The following is a 17,915-nucleotide window of genomic DNA, read 5'->3' on the forward strand; positions in this document are numbered from 1 at the left end:
GGATAAAATCCTGATTCTTTCAAGGACCAACTATGAGACCTGGCACAAAAGAGCAAACTTTTGTTTGCTCTTTCAGTTTCCTTTTTCTTTTTTGGTACTGGAAATTAAACCCAGGGAGCTTAACAACCAAGCCAGATCCCCAGCCCTTTTTTGTATTTTATTTTGAGACAGAGTATTGCTGGGTTGCTTAGGGCCTCTCTAACTTGTTGAGGCTGGTTTTAAGCTTGTGATCCTCCTGTCTCAGCCTCCTAAACTACTGGGATTACAGGTATGCGCCACTACATCCGGCTTTTAGTTTCTTTACTAAAAATGGGGAAGAAACAACACTTATAAAAGGTTGTTGTGGGAACTGGAGAATATATGAAAAATACCTTACAGAGGTATAAGTACTCAATATAAGACAGCTACTATTATGGTTATTATCATTTTTATGACTTCCATTATAAATTTAGAACAAACATCCTTGCCTGTAAGCCCAGTGACTCAGGATGCTGAGGCACAAGGACAGCAAGCTTAGCAATTCAGCAAGAGCCTATCTCAAAATAAAAAATAAAAGCGCTGGGGATGTGGCTCAGGGGTAGAGTGACCATGTGTTCAACCTCTAATACCAAAAAGAGCAAACCAAACAAAAATAATCTTTGAATTCCTACCTAAAACTAAGGTTAACCCCTTAATTATAGGTTGACTATACTTGATACACAAAGTAGTAGCACCATCTAGTTTGTATAATTGCTATGAACATTCAATATGGATTCACAGTATATACATTCTATAATGCCAAATTCCATATCACCACTCAATTCACATATTCACAGAATGCAAATGAAGAAATATGGAAACTCTTTGTTTCTTTTAAAAAATATCTTTTTTCCAGGCATGTTGGCACACACCTGTAATCCCAGAAGCTCAGGAGGCTGAGGCAGGAAGGATCACAAGTTCAAAGCCAACCTCAGCAACTTAGGCCCTATGTAACTTCGTTAAGACACTGTCTCAAACTAAAAAATAAAAAAGGGCTGGGGATGTGGCTTAGTGATTAAGTGCTCTTGGGTTAAATTTCTGGTATACAAAAATTTTTTTAAATCTCAAAGTTTCTTTAAAATCATTTCAGTTCCTTTTCAATCTCTTTAAAAATGTAAAAATTAAACGGTGCAGTTTCACCACTCTATGAGACCTGACACAAAGAGCAAACTTTTCACCCTTTTAAACTACTATCCTACTACATAAAGTAATAATGGGTGTGCAAAGGATGACACTTTAGATATGTATAAATTTTAAATACACTCCCCTCTTAAATATAAAAGCTTCTCTTATTCTCTCGTTTTTTGTATTTGCAGTGCTGGTAATTGATCCCAAGGCCTCACACATGCCAAGCAAGCACTTTCCCACTGAGCCACATCCCCAGCCCTAAAACTTTTCTTTGTAACAGTGTTTACTAAGCAAGCAAGATACACTTTTAAGAATTGAGCAATGTTCTGGTAATAATCAGACTTATTACAAAATATTTCTTAATAAAATATGATATTACCTGACAGTTTTCAAAATGTACAGCTACAATGAGCTTTCCTCCATAAAGCTTATCTTCCAAGTTTTCTAGGGTGGATGGCTCATGCTCCGGTGGATACGTTTGCTTTAGCCAGTCGATCCACGATAATCCCACAAGTGACTGAATCTTTTCCTCACTGAATATGCGCATTTTTCTTCTAAATTCATTCACTTCAGGATCCTTCAGGGCATCAAATTCATGCAGACCTAAACACATTTTGTAAAGCTTTCATTTCAGAAGGTAATAATAACAAAAGAATGCAAAATATTATCAACAAAACTAATTTAGATTTTTTTTATCAATTAAAACAATGAACTATCATGGAAGATCAAAATATAATCCACATAAAATAATAATAAATTGGATCCCTAAAGTACATGAACTTAAAATCTTATAAAGAAATGTAGGTTGGTTACCAGTTTCATAAAGATAACACAGAAATTCATAATATACAATTTAAAACCACATATAAAAGATCTACAGCTTTCTTTATAAACCAATTAAATTGCATTGATAATATCTGAAAAAGGCTAAGAATCTTAAAACTTTTCCAACATTATATCAGAAGAAGTATAAAACTTGAGTTATTGTTAACTCAAAATTCAGTAAACTATGGGGGTGGCTATGCACACGTCAGGGTAGAAGACAGAAAATTTCTATTCCTTCTTGCCGATTTTTCTCTGAACCTAAAATTGCTCTTTAAAAGCAAACAAAGATAGTAAACTTAAATTTTACTGACTGAATTTTCAGGTTATTGTGACTTTTCAACAGTTATAGCATAATTACTCAAATATTCCATAAAAGTAAACTTTTTTGTTTTATTTAATTCTGAATCATTTCTGCTACAAGAACAATGACAATTTTTACATATATTTATGATTATTCAAGTAAATAATTCTAGAAATTTAAACTAATGAATCAACATATACATTTTTATATATGAGTTATTTTTTACCTATTGGTAAACATTTCAAGCCCTGATAATACCCCATGTCGGAAAGGGTAGAAAGAAACAGGCTGAATTCTGAAGAACTTCTGGTGAGAGACATAATTACCATAAAATTTTCAGGAGGCAATTTGGTAATCTATTTAGGCATGAACAAGGCCCTGGGATTGATCTCCAGTGAAAGAAAGAGAGAGAGAGAAGGAAGAAAGGAAGGGAGGGAAGGAGGGAGGAAGGGAGGGAAGGAGGGAGGAAGGGAGGGAAGGAGGGAGGGAGGGAGGGAGGGAGGGGAAGGAAAGGAGGAAAGAAAGAAATTACAAAACCATACATAAACGCACACACACATCCTTTGACCTCACAATTCCACCAAGAAGCATTTCAACCTGAGACACTTAGGACCAACCAAGAAAGCCAAACATGCTCCCTAAAACAAGACGCCCCACTTCTAGTTTGCCCACTACCAGCTTTTTCCTGCCAACAATCTCCAAATATCTGGAATCTTCCCTTTTTTGTTTTCAACTTAAAAAACTTTCCTGCCTTTGAGTTTATGCCAAAAACAAGTTCCTCTACTACAGCAAGCTATGAATAGTCTCTGTTCGCATTTGGATGATCTCTATTTCCACAAACCTATAGATATAATTGCATGAATACATCATGATTTCTACACAAAAACATTCACTGTAGTTTTGTTTATAGTAATTTAAAGTAACCTAAAATTCATCATTAAGAACTGCTTAATAGGGACTGGGGTTGTGGCTAGGGGGTAGAGTGCTTGCCCCACATATGTGAGGCACTGGGTTTAATTCTCAGCATCACATATAAATAAATGATTAAAATAAAGGTCCATCAACAACTAAAAACATTTTTTAAAAAAATAACCGCTTAATAAATCCCCAGTATTATAAAAAGAAAAAAAGGAGAAAAAGCTGTTTAAGATAAATCTATACACCATTATGGAGCAGTCCTGGTAGTAAAAAATAATAAAATAAATGTTATGTATTTTTAATAGCCTCAGATTGTTTTTTTTTGGGGGGGGGTAAACTGGGGATTGAACCCTGAGCTATATCCCCTACTGTTTTTATTTTGATTTGAGACAGTTTCTTCATAAAATTGCTTAGGGCCTTGATAATTTTCTGAGGCTGACCTTGAACTTGCAATCCTCCTGCCTCAACCTCCCAAGTTGCTGGAATTACAGACATCACTACCATGCCCAGCTAGCCCTAGATACATTACATCCAAAAAGTAGGAAGAAAATGCATCCAGGAAGTCTCCTTTCACACAAATTCAAAAGAAATGTCATAGAATACACCAAAATTTTTATTTTGACATTTGAAATGGAAGGAAGGAAGGGAGGAAGGGAGGGACACTATTAACTGCATTTCAGAGTACTGGGAAGAAAAGCATAGCAAGGCAAACTGTTACCTTTTTATTCCATAAAACCAATCTATATACAATATTATTTGAATGAATGAAGATAAGAAAGTTTTGGGGGATTTTTTGGTTGTCATTGTTTGTTGTACCAGAGACAAAACCCAAGGGTGCTCTACAATTGAACTACATTCTCAGCCCTTTTTACTTTTTATTTTGAGACAGGGAATCACTAAGTTGCTGAGGCTGGTCTCAAAGTTAGAATCTTCTTCCAGAGTCACTGAGACTGCAGGCATGTGCCAGACAGCCAGGCTTAGATAAGTAAGAGTTAGCTAGAAAATCTGCATTGTTTTTTTTTTTAATTTTTCTCTATTAAAAACAATAATTATGTTTAAAATAAAATAAAAACAAATATTAAATACTAATAGTGTTGTTAAATACAGAAAAATAAAATGTTATATTGCAAAATATAACAAGGGTAAAATCTTCTGGGTACAATGTAATTTTCTCTAATACTCTAATTTAGTAAAGAATGATCTATAGTTTGGGTAGACCAGGTGAGACATTTAGAGCTTTTTCCCCAGTATTGTTAATAGTCTTTTTATTCACAGATAATACGTATTATAGGTAATGAAAGGGAAATGAGTACTCAATAATATATACAATAACAAAAGCAAACCTCTTTACTCCCTCCATCCACTACAAGCCTTACCTAAGTGAACTTCTACATTCTCTCAGCTCTGTCCACTTCTCTCATTGCTGCAGCCATTAACCTAATCCTAGTCATTTATCATCTCTCCTTAGGTATATAATGTTTCCACTAATTTCTCTATGTGAAGTCTTAATCCCTGTAATCCACTCGCCATTTTACAATATGAATAATCTTTCAAAAATGCAAATTTAATCCAAGCTTGTTGGCACACACCTGTAATCCCAGCTGCTTGGGAGGCTTTGGCTTGATCATAAATTCAAGGCCAGCCTAGACAACTAAGTGAGACCCTGTCTCAAAATAAACAAAACAAATAAAAAGGGCTGAGGCGAACCTCAGTGATAGAAAACCCCTGGGTTCAATCCCCAGCACTGCAAAAATAACCAATTTGATCATGTTACTTCCCCTAATTAAATTGAAGTGAGTTGCCCCTTCAATCTCCCCCACACCTTTTTTTTTTGGCCAAAAATAAGAACTTAGGCTAAGTAGTTTAACTAGAAATTTAGCAATTTTCTACATGTCTTCCTGTATGACAAGGAAAGCAAGGTTTAAATTTTCTTTTAAGATAATGATTACTATAAAATTTAGTAAAATATAAATTTTATATTAAAAAATATAAAATTTAATTTAATATAAAATATAAATTTTATATTAAAAAGTATCAGTGAGATGTGCGCAGTGGTTCATGCCTGTAATACTAGCTACTCAAGAGGCTAGGACAGGAGGACCCAAGTTTAAGACCAGCTTCAGCAGCTTAGCAAGATTCTCAACAATGTAGTGAGATCCTGTCTCAAAATAAAAAATAAAAGAGCTTAGAATGAGCTCAGTGGTAAAGCACCCTAGGGTTCAATTCCCCCATGTTAAAAAAAAAAAAAAGTATTGAGTGAATAATTTGTTCACACTAAAGATACTGCTAAAATCCTGAAGATTGTTGGGCATAGTGGTAAGTACCTATACACTGCTAGAACTTGGGAAGCAGAGATGGGAGAATCACTTGAGACCAGCCTGGGTAACAAAGCAAAACCCAGTTGAAAAGAAAAACAAAACCAAACAAAAAACTACAAACCCCAAGAAGCAAAAACTCTGTTGATTATATATTTCTTTCACTTAGATTATATCATATGGGGCTGGAGATGTAATTCAGTGCTAGAATACTTGCCTACTTAGCATGGGAAATGTCCTGGGTTTGATCCCCAGAACTACTGTGTGTGTGTGTGTGTGTGTGTGTGTGTGTGTGTGTGTTTGTGTGTGTGTGTGTTATGAGTAATAGATTTATAGGGATCAGAAGAAATAAGATTTATATATGTGTATTGAATCTCATGTGTGTGTGTGTGTGTGTGTGTGTGTGTGTCTTTTTCTAAGAGGTTTGTAGGATCAGAAGAAATAAGATTTTTTTCATCCCAGAATTCTGATAAAAGTATCTGATTAAGATTCTTTTTCATTGGAGGCTGGGTTGTGGCTCAGTGGTAGAGCACTTGCCTAGCATGTGTGAGGCACTGGGTTCAATCCTCAGCACCACATAAAAATAAATACACAAAATAAAGGCATTGTGTTCATCTACAACTAAAAAGAAAATTAAAAAAAAAAAGATTCTTTTTTACTAAACTACTGGATGTTGGAGAAATTAATGTAGAGATAGCATGCACTTTAACTACAGGGAATAACAAGAACCCAAACAGCAGTTCTGCAAATAATTATTCATAATAAGCATAGAAAATAAAATGATCAAGCATATCATCTTTCAGGAAAAGGTATTTTTACCCTGGTCAGGGCAATTATGCCAAAAAAAAATTATATTGTTTTCTTTGGAGAAAGGAGACAGCAACCTTGTTCCTGAAGTTAAACTGAAATAATTGTATATTGTTTCCCAGAAGGCATGACCTCACCAAGCCCTGTTTATGGTCATCACAGGCAAATCAGCAACTGCAAAAATTGACTTTATAGGTATTAAAAATGATTAAAACAATCAATTTCCTATATATTTTTAACTAATTAATTAGTGTATGTGATCATAATATCAACTTTTCTACATATACTGAAAAGTATAATTTATAAACAGTTAAGCATATATAAACTGCTTAGTTAATGCAAAAAAGCACTGTATTTTTATCAAATTGCAGGACACACTACATGAAAATTTATATGCAAAAAGCCTTATGAAACAGCATTGTTCATAGGAAGAAAAATCCAATTCTTATATCAGACCTCTGTACTGTGGTGGGTAAGGCTGCCAGGTTTTTTTTTAAAAAAGCATATCCAGTTCAATTAGAATTTTAGATAAACTATGAATAATCTTTTTAGCCTAAATATATTTTATGTAATATCTGTATTTCCTAGATAAATATTTATTTGCTAAATTTAGCAAGCTTACGTACAGGTAATAGTGGCTAATGAATCTGTTTGGGGAATTGACCAGAAAAGTAATCTAAGTTTTGAAAAGGTAGAGATCTCACTGAACAAACTACTCATTCTGTGGTACTTTCTGGATTATCATTTTAATTTCCTAAACAGTCAATGTGATTCTGGTCTACTTAAAATACACAAAAAGCTATGTATTTTTATCTACAAAATCAAAAAGCAAACAAAACTCTTAAAATACATAAGATGCATTTGAAGGAAATATATCAAAGTATTAGAGGATATTCTTGCCCTGGATGATAATTCTATAAATGATTGTTTTACTTTTTCTACTCTTCCATATGTTCTTCAATTTTTTATGAGCATTAAAACAAAGGAAAAACTTTTTCTAATGGATGGATAGAAAGTAAAGATTCTAACAAAAAACAACAGGGAGTTCAAAGCCATCATCAGCAAAAGTGAGGTGCTAAGCAATTCAGTGAGACCTTGTCTCTAAAATTAAAAAACAAAATAGGACTATGGATATGGCTCTGTGGTCAAGTGCCTCTGAGCTCAATCCCCAAAAGAAAAATTTTTTGCCAGATATTGAGATGCACACCTGTAATCCCAGCATCTTAGGAGGCTAAGGCAGGAGGATCACAAGCTCAATGCCAGACTTAGCAACTTAGTGAGACTCAGCAATTTAGTAAGACCGGCAATTTTGTGGACCCTGTCTCAAAATAAAAAATAAACAAGTGCCAGAGATATGATTCAGTGGTTAAATATCCCTGGGTTCAATCCCTGGTACCAAAAACAAAATAATAATAATAATAATACTTTCTCTAGTGAATAAGAATTCTATAGAAATTTTTGTACCTCTAGAAAAGAGAAAGGAATGCTTCCTATGGAGGCCATTAATGTATAAAAAAGAGTCTTGTATGATAATTTTACAGTTCTTAATTGGGGAAAAATCATTACCAAAAATAAACTATCCATTCTGTAACATAATCATAACATTTTGAGTACCATCAAACATCAGAATGCCATTTAGTAAGCCAATAAAGTTCTATTCTAATGTACTCAAAGTAGTGCCACAATGTAATCATTACCTAGCCTGAATTACTATTGTCAAGATCAAAGAAAAGCATCTTAAAGGGGATAGTATTATATTATCTTACATTAGTGAATCTGATCAATACAGATTGCTAATCAGAAGCAAAACCTCCCCAGCGGATTTTCTGGTTTTGTATTTAGTCTTTAGCTTCTCCTCTTCAGGAAACCCTTTATAGTTCCTAGTGAAGTTAGTACCTTCTCTAAAGCATTGATATCCATTGATCCTTGAGATTCCTAATAATTCCATAGAAAGGAGAGATTCCTTCATGTTCTAAAATTTGTTACAATTTTCCCCTAGAATTAATTTGCAAGGAATAATGTAGACATAATATATTTTAACTCTCTACAAAAATAACTTCTAATTAAAGATAATGTCAGTTAAGAAGTAAAATCTGTCAAAAATATCAGTTACTTATGAAAACATTAACTATCTTAAAGTCTTAGTTAGCATGCAGAGTTGTATATTACAGAGGAAAATCATTTAAAAAAAAAAAAAGTTGGCTTGAACTATCTGAGGTAAAGAAACAATTTTTTTTTCTCTTTCTAGTTCATCAAAGACCAACAGTTGTGTAAAATAAAAATAATCATTAGATGGGGCTAGGAATATAGCTCAGCTGGTAGAGCGCTTACCTCATGTGCACAAGGCCCTGGGTTCAATCCCAGTAGCACACACACACACAAAAAAAAAATCATTAGTTTAAAAAAAAAAAAAAAAATATATATATATATATATATATATATATATATATATATATAAATGCATGCCCTGGGTCAGTGTAGCAATATCACAATGCTAGAGGAGTTTCTAAATATTTATTTTTTTTTTGAGAGAGAGAGAGGAGAGAGAGAGAGAGAGAATTTTTTTAATATTTATTTTTTTGGTTCTCGGCGGACATAACATCTTTGTTGGTATGTGGTGCTGAGGATCCAACGCGGGCCGCACGCATGCCAGGCGAGCGCGCTACCGCTTGAGCCACATCCCCAGCCCCTAAATATTTATTCTTAATTCTGTACTTGCATTATCTCAAACTGGTAACCAACATTGGTGCATAAACTATACTTTGAAAAGTAATATCTTAAAATAAACCTGTTTATATATATTACAATACACACTCATAAGAATTCATAAGAATTTTTAAATTACCTTTTCCTATAAGGACTCCAATTTTTGAATCCAATTTTTCCGCCGGATCACAACTTCTTGTCACTAATTTGAGAACAGGAAGAAAAGGTCTGACATCACAGAGTCTTCGTGTTTCATCTTCAAGCTCCTCATATACAGCAGTTTGATTCACACATGCAAACATATAGGAGTCAATTTCCATAAGGAGGTTAAACATTGGGTAATTGTGAACTTGCTTCCATAACATCTGCAGGAAAAAAGAGTAAGACCTTATGTGGTATGGAAACACTGGCATAAATTTTCAAAGATACATGTACAAGAATGTCCACCATAGCAGTGTTTGGAAAAACAACAAATTATACAGAAAAGCCAAGTGCTTAGCAGTGAAAGACTGGCTAAGTTAACTATAGAATATTATCAAACTTTGAAATAAAATAGAAATACATTCAGATATGGAAAGCCATATCAGATATATATATAAGTTTCAAATTATAAGACAGTGTGTATAGTACTATTCCATGTTTGTAAAATAATATAACAGCACAGTAAATGAAATATGCATCATAGATAAAAATACTAAAAGCAAATTATCTATGAGGATTAAGAATCAATGAGGACTTTTAATTGAACATTTCTGTAAACATTATAAATAACTTCTAATAAAAAATTAAAATTTTGGGCTGGAGATGTGGCTCAAGCGGCAGCGCGCTTGCCTGGCATGCATGCGGCCCGGGTTCGATCCTCAGCACCACATATAAACAAAGATGTTGTGTCTGCTGAAAACTAAAAAATAAATATTAAAAAAATTCTCTCTCTCTCTCTTTAAAAAAAATTAAATTTAAAGCATACATCATCATCCTCATACAAAATTTAAATTATGTATAATGGATATACTCACTAACTCTGCCCTATCATGATGAGAAAAGTCAATCTATCATCTCCTCCCATGATTCCTGGATGACATAATGTAAAATAAGTTCACGATACAAAACACAAAGAAGGATTTCACATTTTGACAAAAGCCAGGAGATGACTTATTATAGACCTGCAGTAAAACTTGTAACCTAGGTTCACTCTATATAAAACAAATAGAAGAAAGCATATGTATGCAACAAAGGAAAAAAAAAAAGGTCAAGTGGTCTTCATCAAATTAGAAATTTCTATATATCAAGGGACATATTCAGAATGAAAAAACAACCCATGGAATGGAAGAAAATATAAATCTGAAAAGAAATTAATATCCAGGATATATATGTACTCCTACAACTCAATTAAAAAAAAACATACAAAATTTAAAAATTGACAAAAGTGTTAAAAAGATAATCCTCCAAAGAAAACATACAAATGGCCAATAAATACATGAAAAGATGCTCAACATCATTAATCATTATGGACATGCATATAAAAACCACACTAAAACACCACTTCATAGGTTGGGGTTGTAGCTCAGTCCTAGCACATGTGAGGCACTGGATTCAATCCTTGGCACCACAAAAAAATAAATAAATGGTTAAACAGTACATTTTTTCATGTATGTTTCACAACTTAAAAAAAGAGGAGGATTAATAAATACTCTGTTATAGTTAGAGGAATCCATAGTTACCACTCAGACTATAAAAATAACAGTTCTCTGTACCTATATGGTACCTAAATCAACCTGTATTTTCTTTTTTACTTCAGCAATCATGCTGTTTTAGAATTCCCATGTCCCCGTGATGAAGAAGGTTGGAAAAGAGTTAAAGGGGTTTATCCAAAGTAAAGAGCTTTAAAGAGGTTTATCATAGTACTCATTTATAAAATATCCCTGGGCTGGTCTTCAGCAGAAAACTCTTTCCCCAGAATTATCATGAATTGGAATTGGACTGGTGTAAACCAACCAAAAAGAACATGAAAAAACAAGTGTATCTAGCTCAAGGACAGTAACTAGAAAAACTTTTAACTCAACTTTCTTGACAGTTTCAATAACCTGAACAAACACTTCAAACTACCTAACACAAGCCAATTTTTCTTAATTCAGTCATCATAATGGATTAAAAACAATTTAAAAGTGGGGAGCGACAGACACAGAGGCACTCATCTGTAGTTCCAGTGACATGGGAGGCTGAAGCAGTAGGATCACAAGTTCAAGGCCAGCTTTTGTAAAAATTAAAAAATAAAAAGGACTAGGGATGTAGCTCAGTAGGAAGAGTGCCCTAAGTTCAATTCCCTGCATTAAAGCGGGGGGGGGGGGGGGGGGGGGGGGAAGAGCTAGGAAGGAATCTATAGGAAGGATTTGAGTGGGGAAACATGAACGGAGAAGTAAACTCCCTTATAAAAGTGGGAGAGAGAACAAGCATGTTTGATATGTCCATAAAAGACAGGGCATATATCAAAATCTTTAAAATGACTTAAAGGTTAAACTTCTCTCAAATTTACCACAAAATTTACAATAATCACATTTTTTAATAATAAAATGTCATTTCTCCCTAAGTGACATAGAAGGTAAACTAAATCTTTAGAAATTTTAATTATTAACATACCTGCTTAATATAAGAAATAGTAGCTTCCCGAGGTACCTCCAACTGGATATAAATCCCAGTGGGCAAAAGAAAATCCACAGGTATGGAGCCATCAGATGCTATCTGTGAGTCCACTGCCCAGATGTCAAGAACGTCTGCCATAGCAGGAGGCATTATGAAACTGAAGCACATTCATAACCATGGGGCCCTAGAAATCAGTAAATAAAACACAGCAAAACAATGATTAGCCAATTTTTATATTAAAATATGACAAACGAGGAGCATACCAATTATCCCAGCTACTTGGAAGGCCAAGGCAGGATGATCCAAAGTTCAAAACCAGCCCAGGCAACTCAGACCCTGTCTCAGAATAAAAAATAAAAAGGGCTGGGATGTAGCTCAGTGGTAAAGTACTCCTGGGTTCAATACCCAGTACCAAAAAAGTTTATATATGTATACATATATGATAAAGCCCACCAATCCATAATTAGTCTTTGGATTTCAACATAACCAATAACATTAATAGGAAGCTAATTAAAAAATATGTTACTTTTGAAGCCAGGTGTAGTGGCACATGCCTCTAATCCCAGCAGCTCAGGAGGCTAAGACAGGAGGACCAGGAGTTCAAAGCCAGCCTCAAGCAAAAGTGAGCCACTAAGCAACTCAGTGAGACCCTGTCTCTAATTAAAACACAAAATAGGGCTGGGGATATGGCTCAGTAATTGAGTGCCCCTGAGTTCAAGCCCTGGTAAATAAATAAATAGAAAGAAATGATTAAAATGTGGGATTTTAAAAAATATTTTATTAGTTGTTGATTGACCTTTTTTTATTTATATGTGGTGCTGAGAATCGAACCCAGTGCCTCCCACGTGCTAGGCAAGCACTCTACCACTGAGCCATAACCCAGCCCTAAAATGTGGTTTTTGAAATAAATTATAATTATAAAATATATCACTATACATGTATGTGTGTTACATAACAAAAAAAATTAAATAAACCAAGATTCAAATCCCATTTATTTAAATCATGAAGGTCATGTCAATTTAGAAATCAACTTTGTTTTTTATTTTTTATTTTTTCAATCATCATGCCTCAGTCTCTCAGGAAGCTGCAGTTTACAGGTATGCCCCAATGCACCTAACAAGTTGAAACATTTTTTTAATATATATTTTTTTAGTTGTAGTTGGACATAATACCTTTATTTTATTTATTTATTTTTATGTGGTGTTGAGAATCGAACCCAGTGCCTCGCACATGCTAGGCAAGTGCTCTACCAGCCCTAGTTGACACATTTCTGGCCATTCTAACTTTCATGAATAGAAAACACATCAAATACATTTTAAAAAATGAGTTCATAATGATCCAAAAACAACAACAACAAACCCAAATTTTTCATTAGTCACTACTGGAGATGGCTAAGACATCACTGATTCATTATTTTAAAAACTGATAAAGATTGAGAAAGTAAATCAAACATATAGCCTGCTAGTACTAACTCTATTTGAGTAAAATTATTACAAACAGGGGTTAAGTTTGTCTTTTTCTTAGTTAGAAAAATAAGCATTTTGTAATCTCTAATGATTAATGAATCTAGACAAAAATCATTAATAGATTCTAAAAAACAGTAATATTGAGTGAAAGGATGACAAGAAACTTTCCAATAAATTTATCTTATTGACAACACATGAACCTCTGATTGATCTTAACATCACAGAAAATGAGAGCACTATGCTTCTTACAAAGTATTGGTAACAAGAAGTACTTACCCATCCCTATACTTTCCTTTGAGAAAACAAAACTGAATCTGGGTCTAATAGAGCCTCTAAAGCTGATCTATATCAGCTGAAATTATATGAAATACAGTAAGAAGTTAAACACTTCAACGAAGTAATCAGCCGAGTGTAAAATGTGGGATGTTCGACAGAACTAAAGATAAAGTTTATCCAGCTAATCAATAACAAGAATAGGGGTTAGGTGGTGGTAGAAGACCTGTTAAAGACTAAAAGAGCATTTAGAAGATAGAGCCACAAGGTGAGGTACTGGGGAATGAAAATGATCAAATTATATTGTCACACTACGTGCCTGTATGTGTAACAATAAACCCTGCTATTACATACAATTAAAATGCACCAATAAAAAGTTTTAAAAGAAGACATGGCCAGACCCAGTGTTAATTTGAACAATTATAAAAAACTATCTTTGAATAATCTGGAAATTTTAAATATGGATTGACTATAAGCTCCTTGTGGGCTCAGCCCATGCTTTTTAAGTTCTGGTTTCTCATTGCAGTATATAGACAAATCTCTACATATTTAGGAACTCTAAACCAATAAATTTTCATAGCTGAAAACAAAACTACACAAAGTCATCACATGTCGCATTGTCACTAGATCTGGAATCTTTAGGCAAATCACTTCAGAGCAGCCTTTGAAAGTTGTTTTCAGTGGAGGAATTTCTAAATCTTGCATGTAATAGGTATTCAGTAAGTATCTGCTGAATCAAAACAGGCTGCATCAAAAAAGATGCTTTCACATATTCAAATACCACCATGCAAAGACAAACACAGAGGAAAGTCAACTCCTGAACAAGTCAGAGCAAGTACTATGACTTAAGAGTTACTAACAAAAGCTTAGATGAAAAACAAAGTTAGCCTTTAAAATAAAGAAGGCTGATGAGGGCTAGGGGTACGGCTCAGTGTCAGTAGTGGGGCACCTGCCCTGAGTTGAATCCCTAGACACCCCCCCCACACACACACACACATAGCTTATGAAACATCAGCCATGTGTCACAAAATGACAATCATAATGACCTATATCTACTCCTGGTTTTTGGCAAGACTCTCTCAACTGAAACCAAATCACTCAAATAATATAAATAATAATACAGGAGCATGAGCTGGCATGATGGCACAGGCCTATAATCCCAGCAACTTGGAAGGCTGAGGCAGGAGGATCACAAGTTCAAAGCCAATCTCAGCAATTTAGTGAGACAGTAGCTCAAGATAAAGAGGGTAGGGGATAGGGAATGTAGCTCAATGACAAAGCACCCTTGGGTTCAATTCCCAATATCAAAACAAAACAAAAAAAAAAACAATAAATAGGAGAATGAAACTATACAAACACAACTCTGGGATCTAACCCTTACCACACAGCTGGAAACAGTAAAGCATCCTAATGTGCAGAGACCAAAGCAGCCATCTTTCCCAGGCTATGCAGGCACTTCATCACTAATCCCATCAACTTTCTAGACATGAAACTCTAAACTTCTGGGCTATTAGTGGAAAAAGCACTGAGGTGCATTCCAGAATTTCTTGATGACATGGTTATATATAAAAATGAAACCTGAAAATGCATCACAATGAGCTCCTACTCTTCTTCTTGTCTAAATCAGTCACTTAACCCAACATATATGTACAGTCATGCTGAAATACTGGTACTTGCCAGCAATTCCCATATTCGCTCCTACCTCCTACCTGAAACACATTATTCCCTCTCCTTACCATGTCTCCTGAGAAACTCTTTTACACTTCTGGATTCCTGGAACCTCCCACTGGTATTTCTCTGTGTGCCTCAAGCATATTAAGCCCTCAATGAATATTTATTTATGGTTAAATGAAACAGTGAATAAAAAATTCTATAGAATTTGCTGGTAGAACAATTATACCAGATACTTAAAATGTGATTTAAGTAAAATAAAAGTGTGGTTTAAATCATGCTCTACAGGAAATATTAAACTATACAGCCTTCAATCTAGTCATTTAGCACCTAGTCTAATGCCATATATAGCCTCCAAAATCGTTATTATGAACGCAGCACAGTGGTACATGCCTGTAATCCCAACGGCTTGGGAAGCTGAGGCAAGAGGATCACAAGTTCAATGTCAGCCTCAGCAACTTGGTGAGGCCCTAAGCAATTTAGCAAGATCCTGTCTCTAAAAAATAAAAAATAGAAAGGACTGGGGATGGGACTCTAGTGAAGCGCTCCTGGGTTTAATCCATGGTAATAATAATAATAATTATTATTATTATTATTATTATTTAAAAAGTGACATTATGACTGAGAAACAGAAAATTCCATAGTCCATTTTCAGAATACAGCATTTAACCTTAATTGGCATATAAGATCCAACTGTAGCCATTTTAATTATGGCCCTTCCCTTTGCACACCCTAATTTGAAAATTAGTTAGATTGTAACCCCATGCTCCTCCTATCAAAGCAGGGGCAGTACTGCATTAGGGATAAAAGCTGGCGGATTGCCTACCCAGGTGCACTTACTTACTGGATATTCTTTGGTACCATGCCCTTCGGCAGAATTAAAGTCTGTCTTGTCAACACATTTCCAAGCATGTATTTAAGTCCTTGCAGTACTCCAATATCTCCAACATTATGTAAAATGTTTTTACCAATACACAAATGAAATGCCATATATATCTACATCTAGAACTTCTTAGGAAGTCTGAAATGACTTAACTCAGATATTTAAATCAATTCACACAGTTTTACCAAAATCAATCTATATCTTGAGTATGTACATTTTTCTATAAAAGAATAAAGTAGGAAAATATTAACAGAGTTCTGATTGCATCACCATTACTACAGATCAGGCTTTGCCTGATATCAGCATGTTTAAAACCTATAATCTCCTCACCTGTTATGAGAAACATGATACAGGTTTCACTTATAACTTAAGTATGAAACCCTCACTATATTGCGATTCCGCAATGTTACAGGCATTTCCAAAAATGATGTATTTTTAACTGATTTTCCACTATAGAACTGCTTGCTTTCATGTTATGGCATTCTCCATCAAATTTAGACAACCCACATCAGGATAGCTATTATTTTTAATATATTAAAGAATAAATTACTCATTTCAGAATTAATTAAGCTAAATATTTATGTTTTATGCTCTTTTCAAAATGCTGTATTTCACTACAAAAAAATCTTAAAATTTTTAAAATGGTAAAATGCATTGCAAAGTCTAAGTATTTTTCTTGTTACATCTTTTTCTTCCCTTCTTTTTTTTTCCTTTCCCCTTTCCGGGTGCTAGGGATCCAACCTAGGGTCTCATGCACACTATGAAAGCTGAGCGGTACTCACAGGCTCATGTGACATATTAAAGGACATCATAAAGGCAAGTTCTATCCTTTAGCTTTACAGTTGCCTGTGCTTACCAGGAAAAAATCCTTCCTCACAACACATTTTTACTTGAAAATCAAGACAATCAAAGGGGTTCTTATGTTTCTGGCTGGGTTGTCTTTGGCTAATTAAGGGGTATATAAGAAGCTGTAAGTCAAGAAAACTTAGTTCTTTTTTTTCTTCCTTTTTTTAAAATATGTATTTTTAGTTGTTGATGGACCTTTATTTTACTTATTTATTTGTATGTGGTGTTGAGAATCGAACCCAGTACCTCATACACATGCTAAGCAAGCCCTCCACCACTGAGCTACAATCCCAGGCCAAGAAAACTTAGTTCTCTAACAGATTTGAGAAAACTAGCTTACTTTTCAAATTTTAGGGTTAATAAATGTATTGATGGAGCCAGGTGCCACTGGTGCATGCCTGTAATCCCAGTGGATCAGGAGGATCATGAGTTCAAAGCCAGCCTCAGGAACTCAGCAAGGCCCTGAGCAACTCAGCAAGACCCTGAGCAACTAAGCAAGACCCTGAGCAACTCAGCAAGACCCTGTCTCTAAATAAAATTTATAAAGGGCTGGAATGTGGTTCAGAATCCAAGCGTCCCTGGATTCAATCCCTGGTTCAAAAAAAAAAAAAAAAAATATATATATATTGATAGGATGGTCAAACTAAAACCAGAGGATGTCTTGCAGCATGTATGACCTTTCAGGGTAGGTTATTGATGGAGGGGCCAAACTCACAAAATGTGGTGTGCTATATAAAAAAAAATAATAACATGCCTTGTGTCAAACCTAAAACTGTGATGCAGTTATTAAATTAATGAGGTAACAGACCAAGGGGTAACAAATCTTGTTTTATCAAATGATGAAATCACCCCAAAGAGCTGGAATTAGATTGGTAGTGTTAAATCTACAGTTTTCTGAAGAAAAAAAAAATCTTGCTCTATAGAGATATATTAGGAAACAAAATTATTGCTACTAAGTTAAAAATAAAATATACTGTTTCTTATTTCCCTCATCACCATTATTTATAAGGGGGCACCACATGTACACAAGAGTCCAGCCTTTGAGTTTCAGGTTGGTCAGTGTTTTAGGAGTCAAACACATTTCCCATTTTAAAGATAAGAAAACAAAAACCCAGAAA

The 17,915-nt window shown here is 34.5% G+C and overlaps 1 protein-coding gene and 1 non-coding gene across 4 annotated transcripts in view; one reads left to right on the forward strand and one right to left on the reverse strand.

The window, feature by feature from the left end:
• Pik3cb (phosphatidylinositol-4,5-bisphosphate 3-kinase catalytic subunit beta) overlaps positions 1–17,915 on the reverse strand; it is a 134,776-nt gene that overhangs the window by 75,179 nt on the left and 41,682 nt on the right. For all 3 annotated transcript variants that reach the window (XM_078043407.1, XM_040269882.2, XM_005328017.5), the window contains 3 exons: positions 11,656–11,842; positions 9,158–9,383; positions 1,526–1,749 (listed from right to left, as the gene is read on the reverse strand). In XM_078043407.1, the coding sequence (XP_077899533.1) occupies positions 1,526–1,749; positions 9,158–9,383; positions 11,656–11,826 (621 nt within the window). In that variant the 5' untranslated portion in view covers positions 11,827–11,842. The remainder of the gene's footprint in view (positions 1–1,525; positions 1,750–9,157; positions 9,384–11,655; positions 11,843–17,915) is intronic.
• On the forward strand, positions 17,632–17,697 carry LOC120884662 (small nucleolar RNA SNORD65). Its single transcript, XR_005727083.1, has one exon. It is a non-coding gene; the product is annotated as a small nucleolar RNA SNORD65 (small nucleolar RNA).

This window comes from Ictidomys tridecemlineatus, chromosome 3 (assembly GCF_052094955.1).
Source record: "Ictidomys tridecemlineatus isolate mIctTri1 chromosome 3, mIctTri1.hap1, whole genome shotgun sequence".
Classification (NCBI taxonomy): Eukaryota; Metazoa; Chordata; class Mammalia; order Rodentia; family Sciuridae; genus Ictidomys; species Ictidomys tridecemlineatus.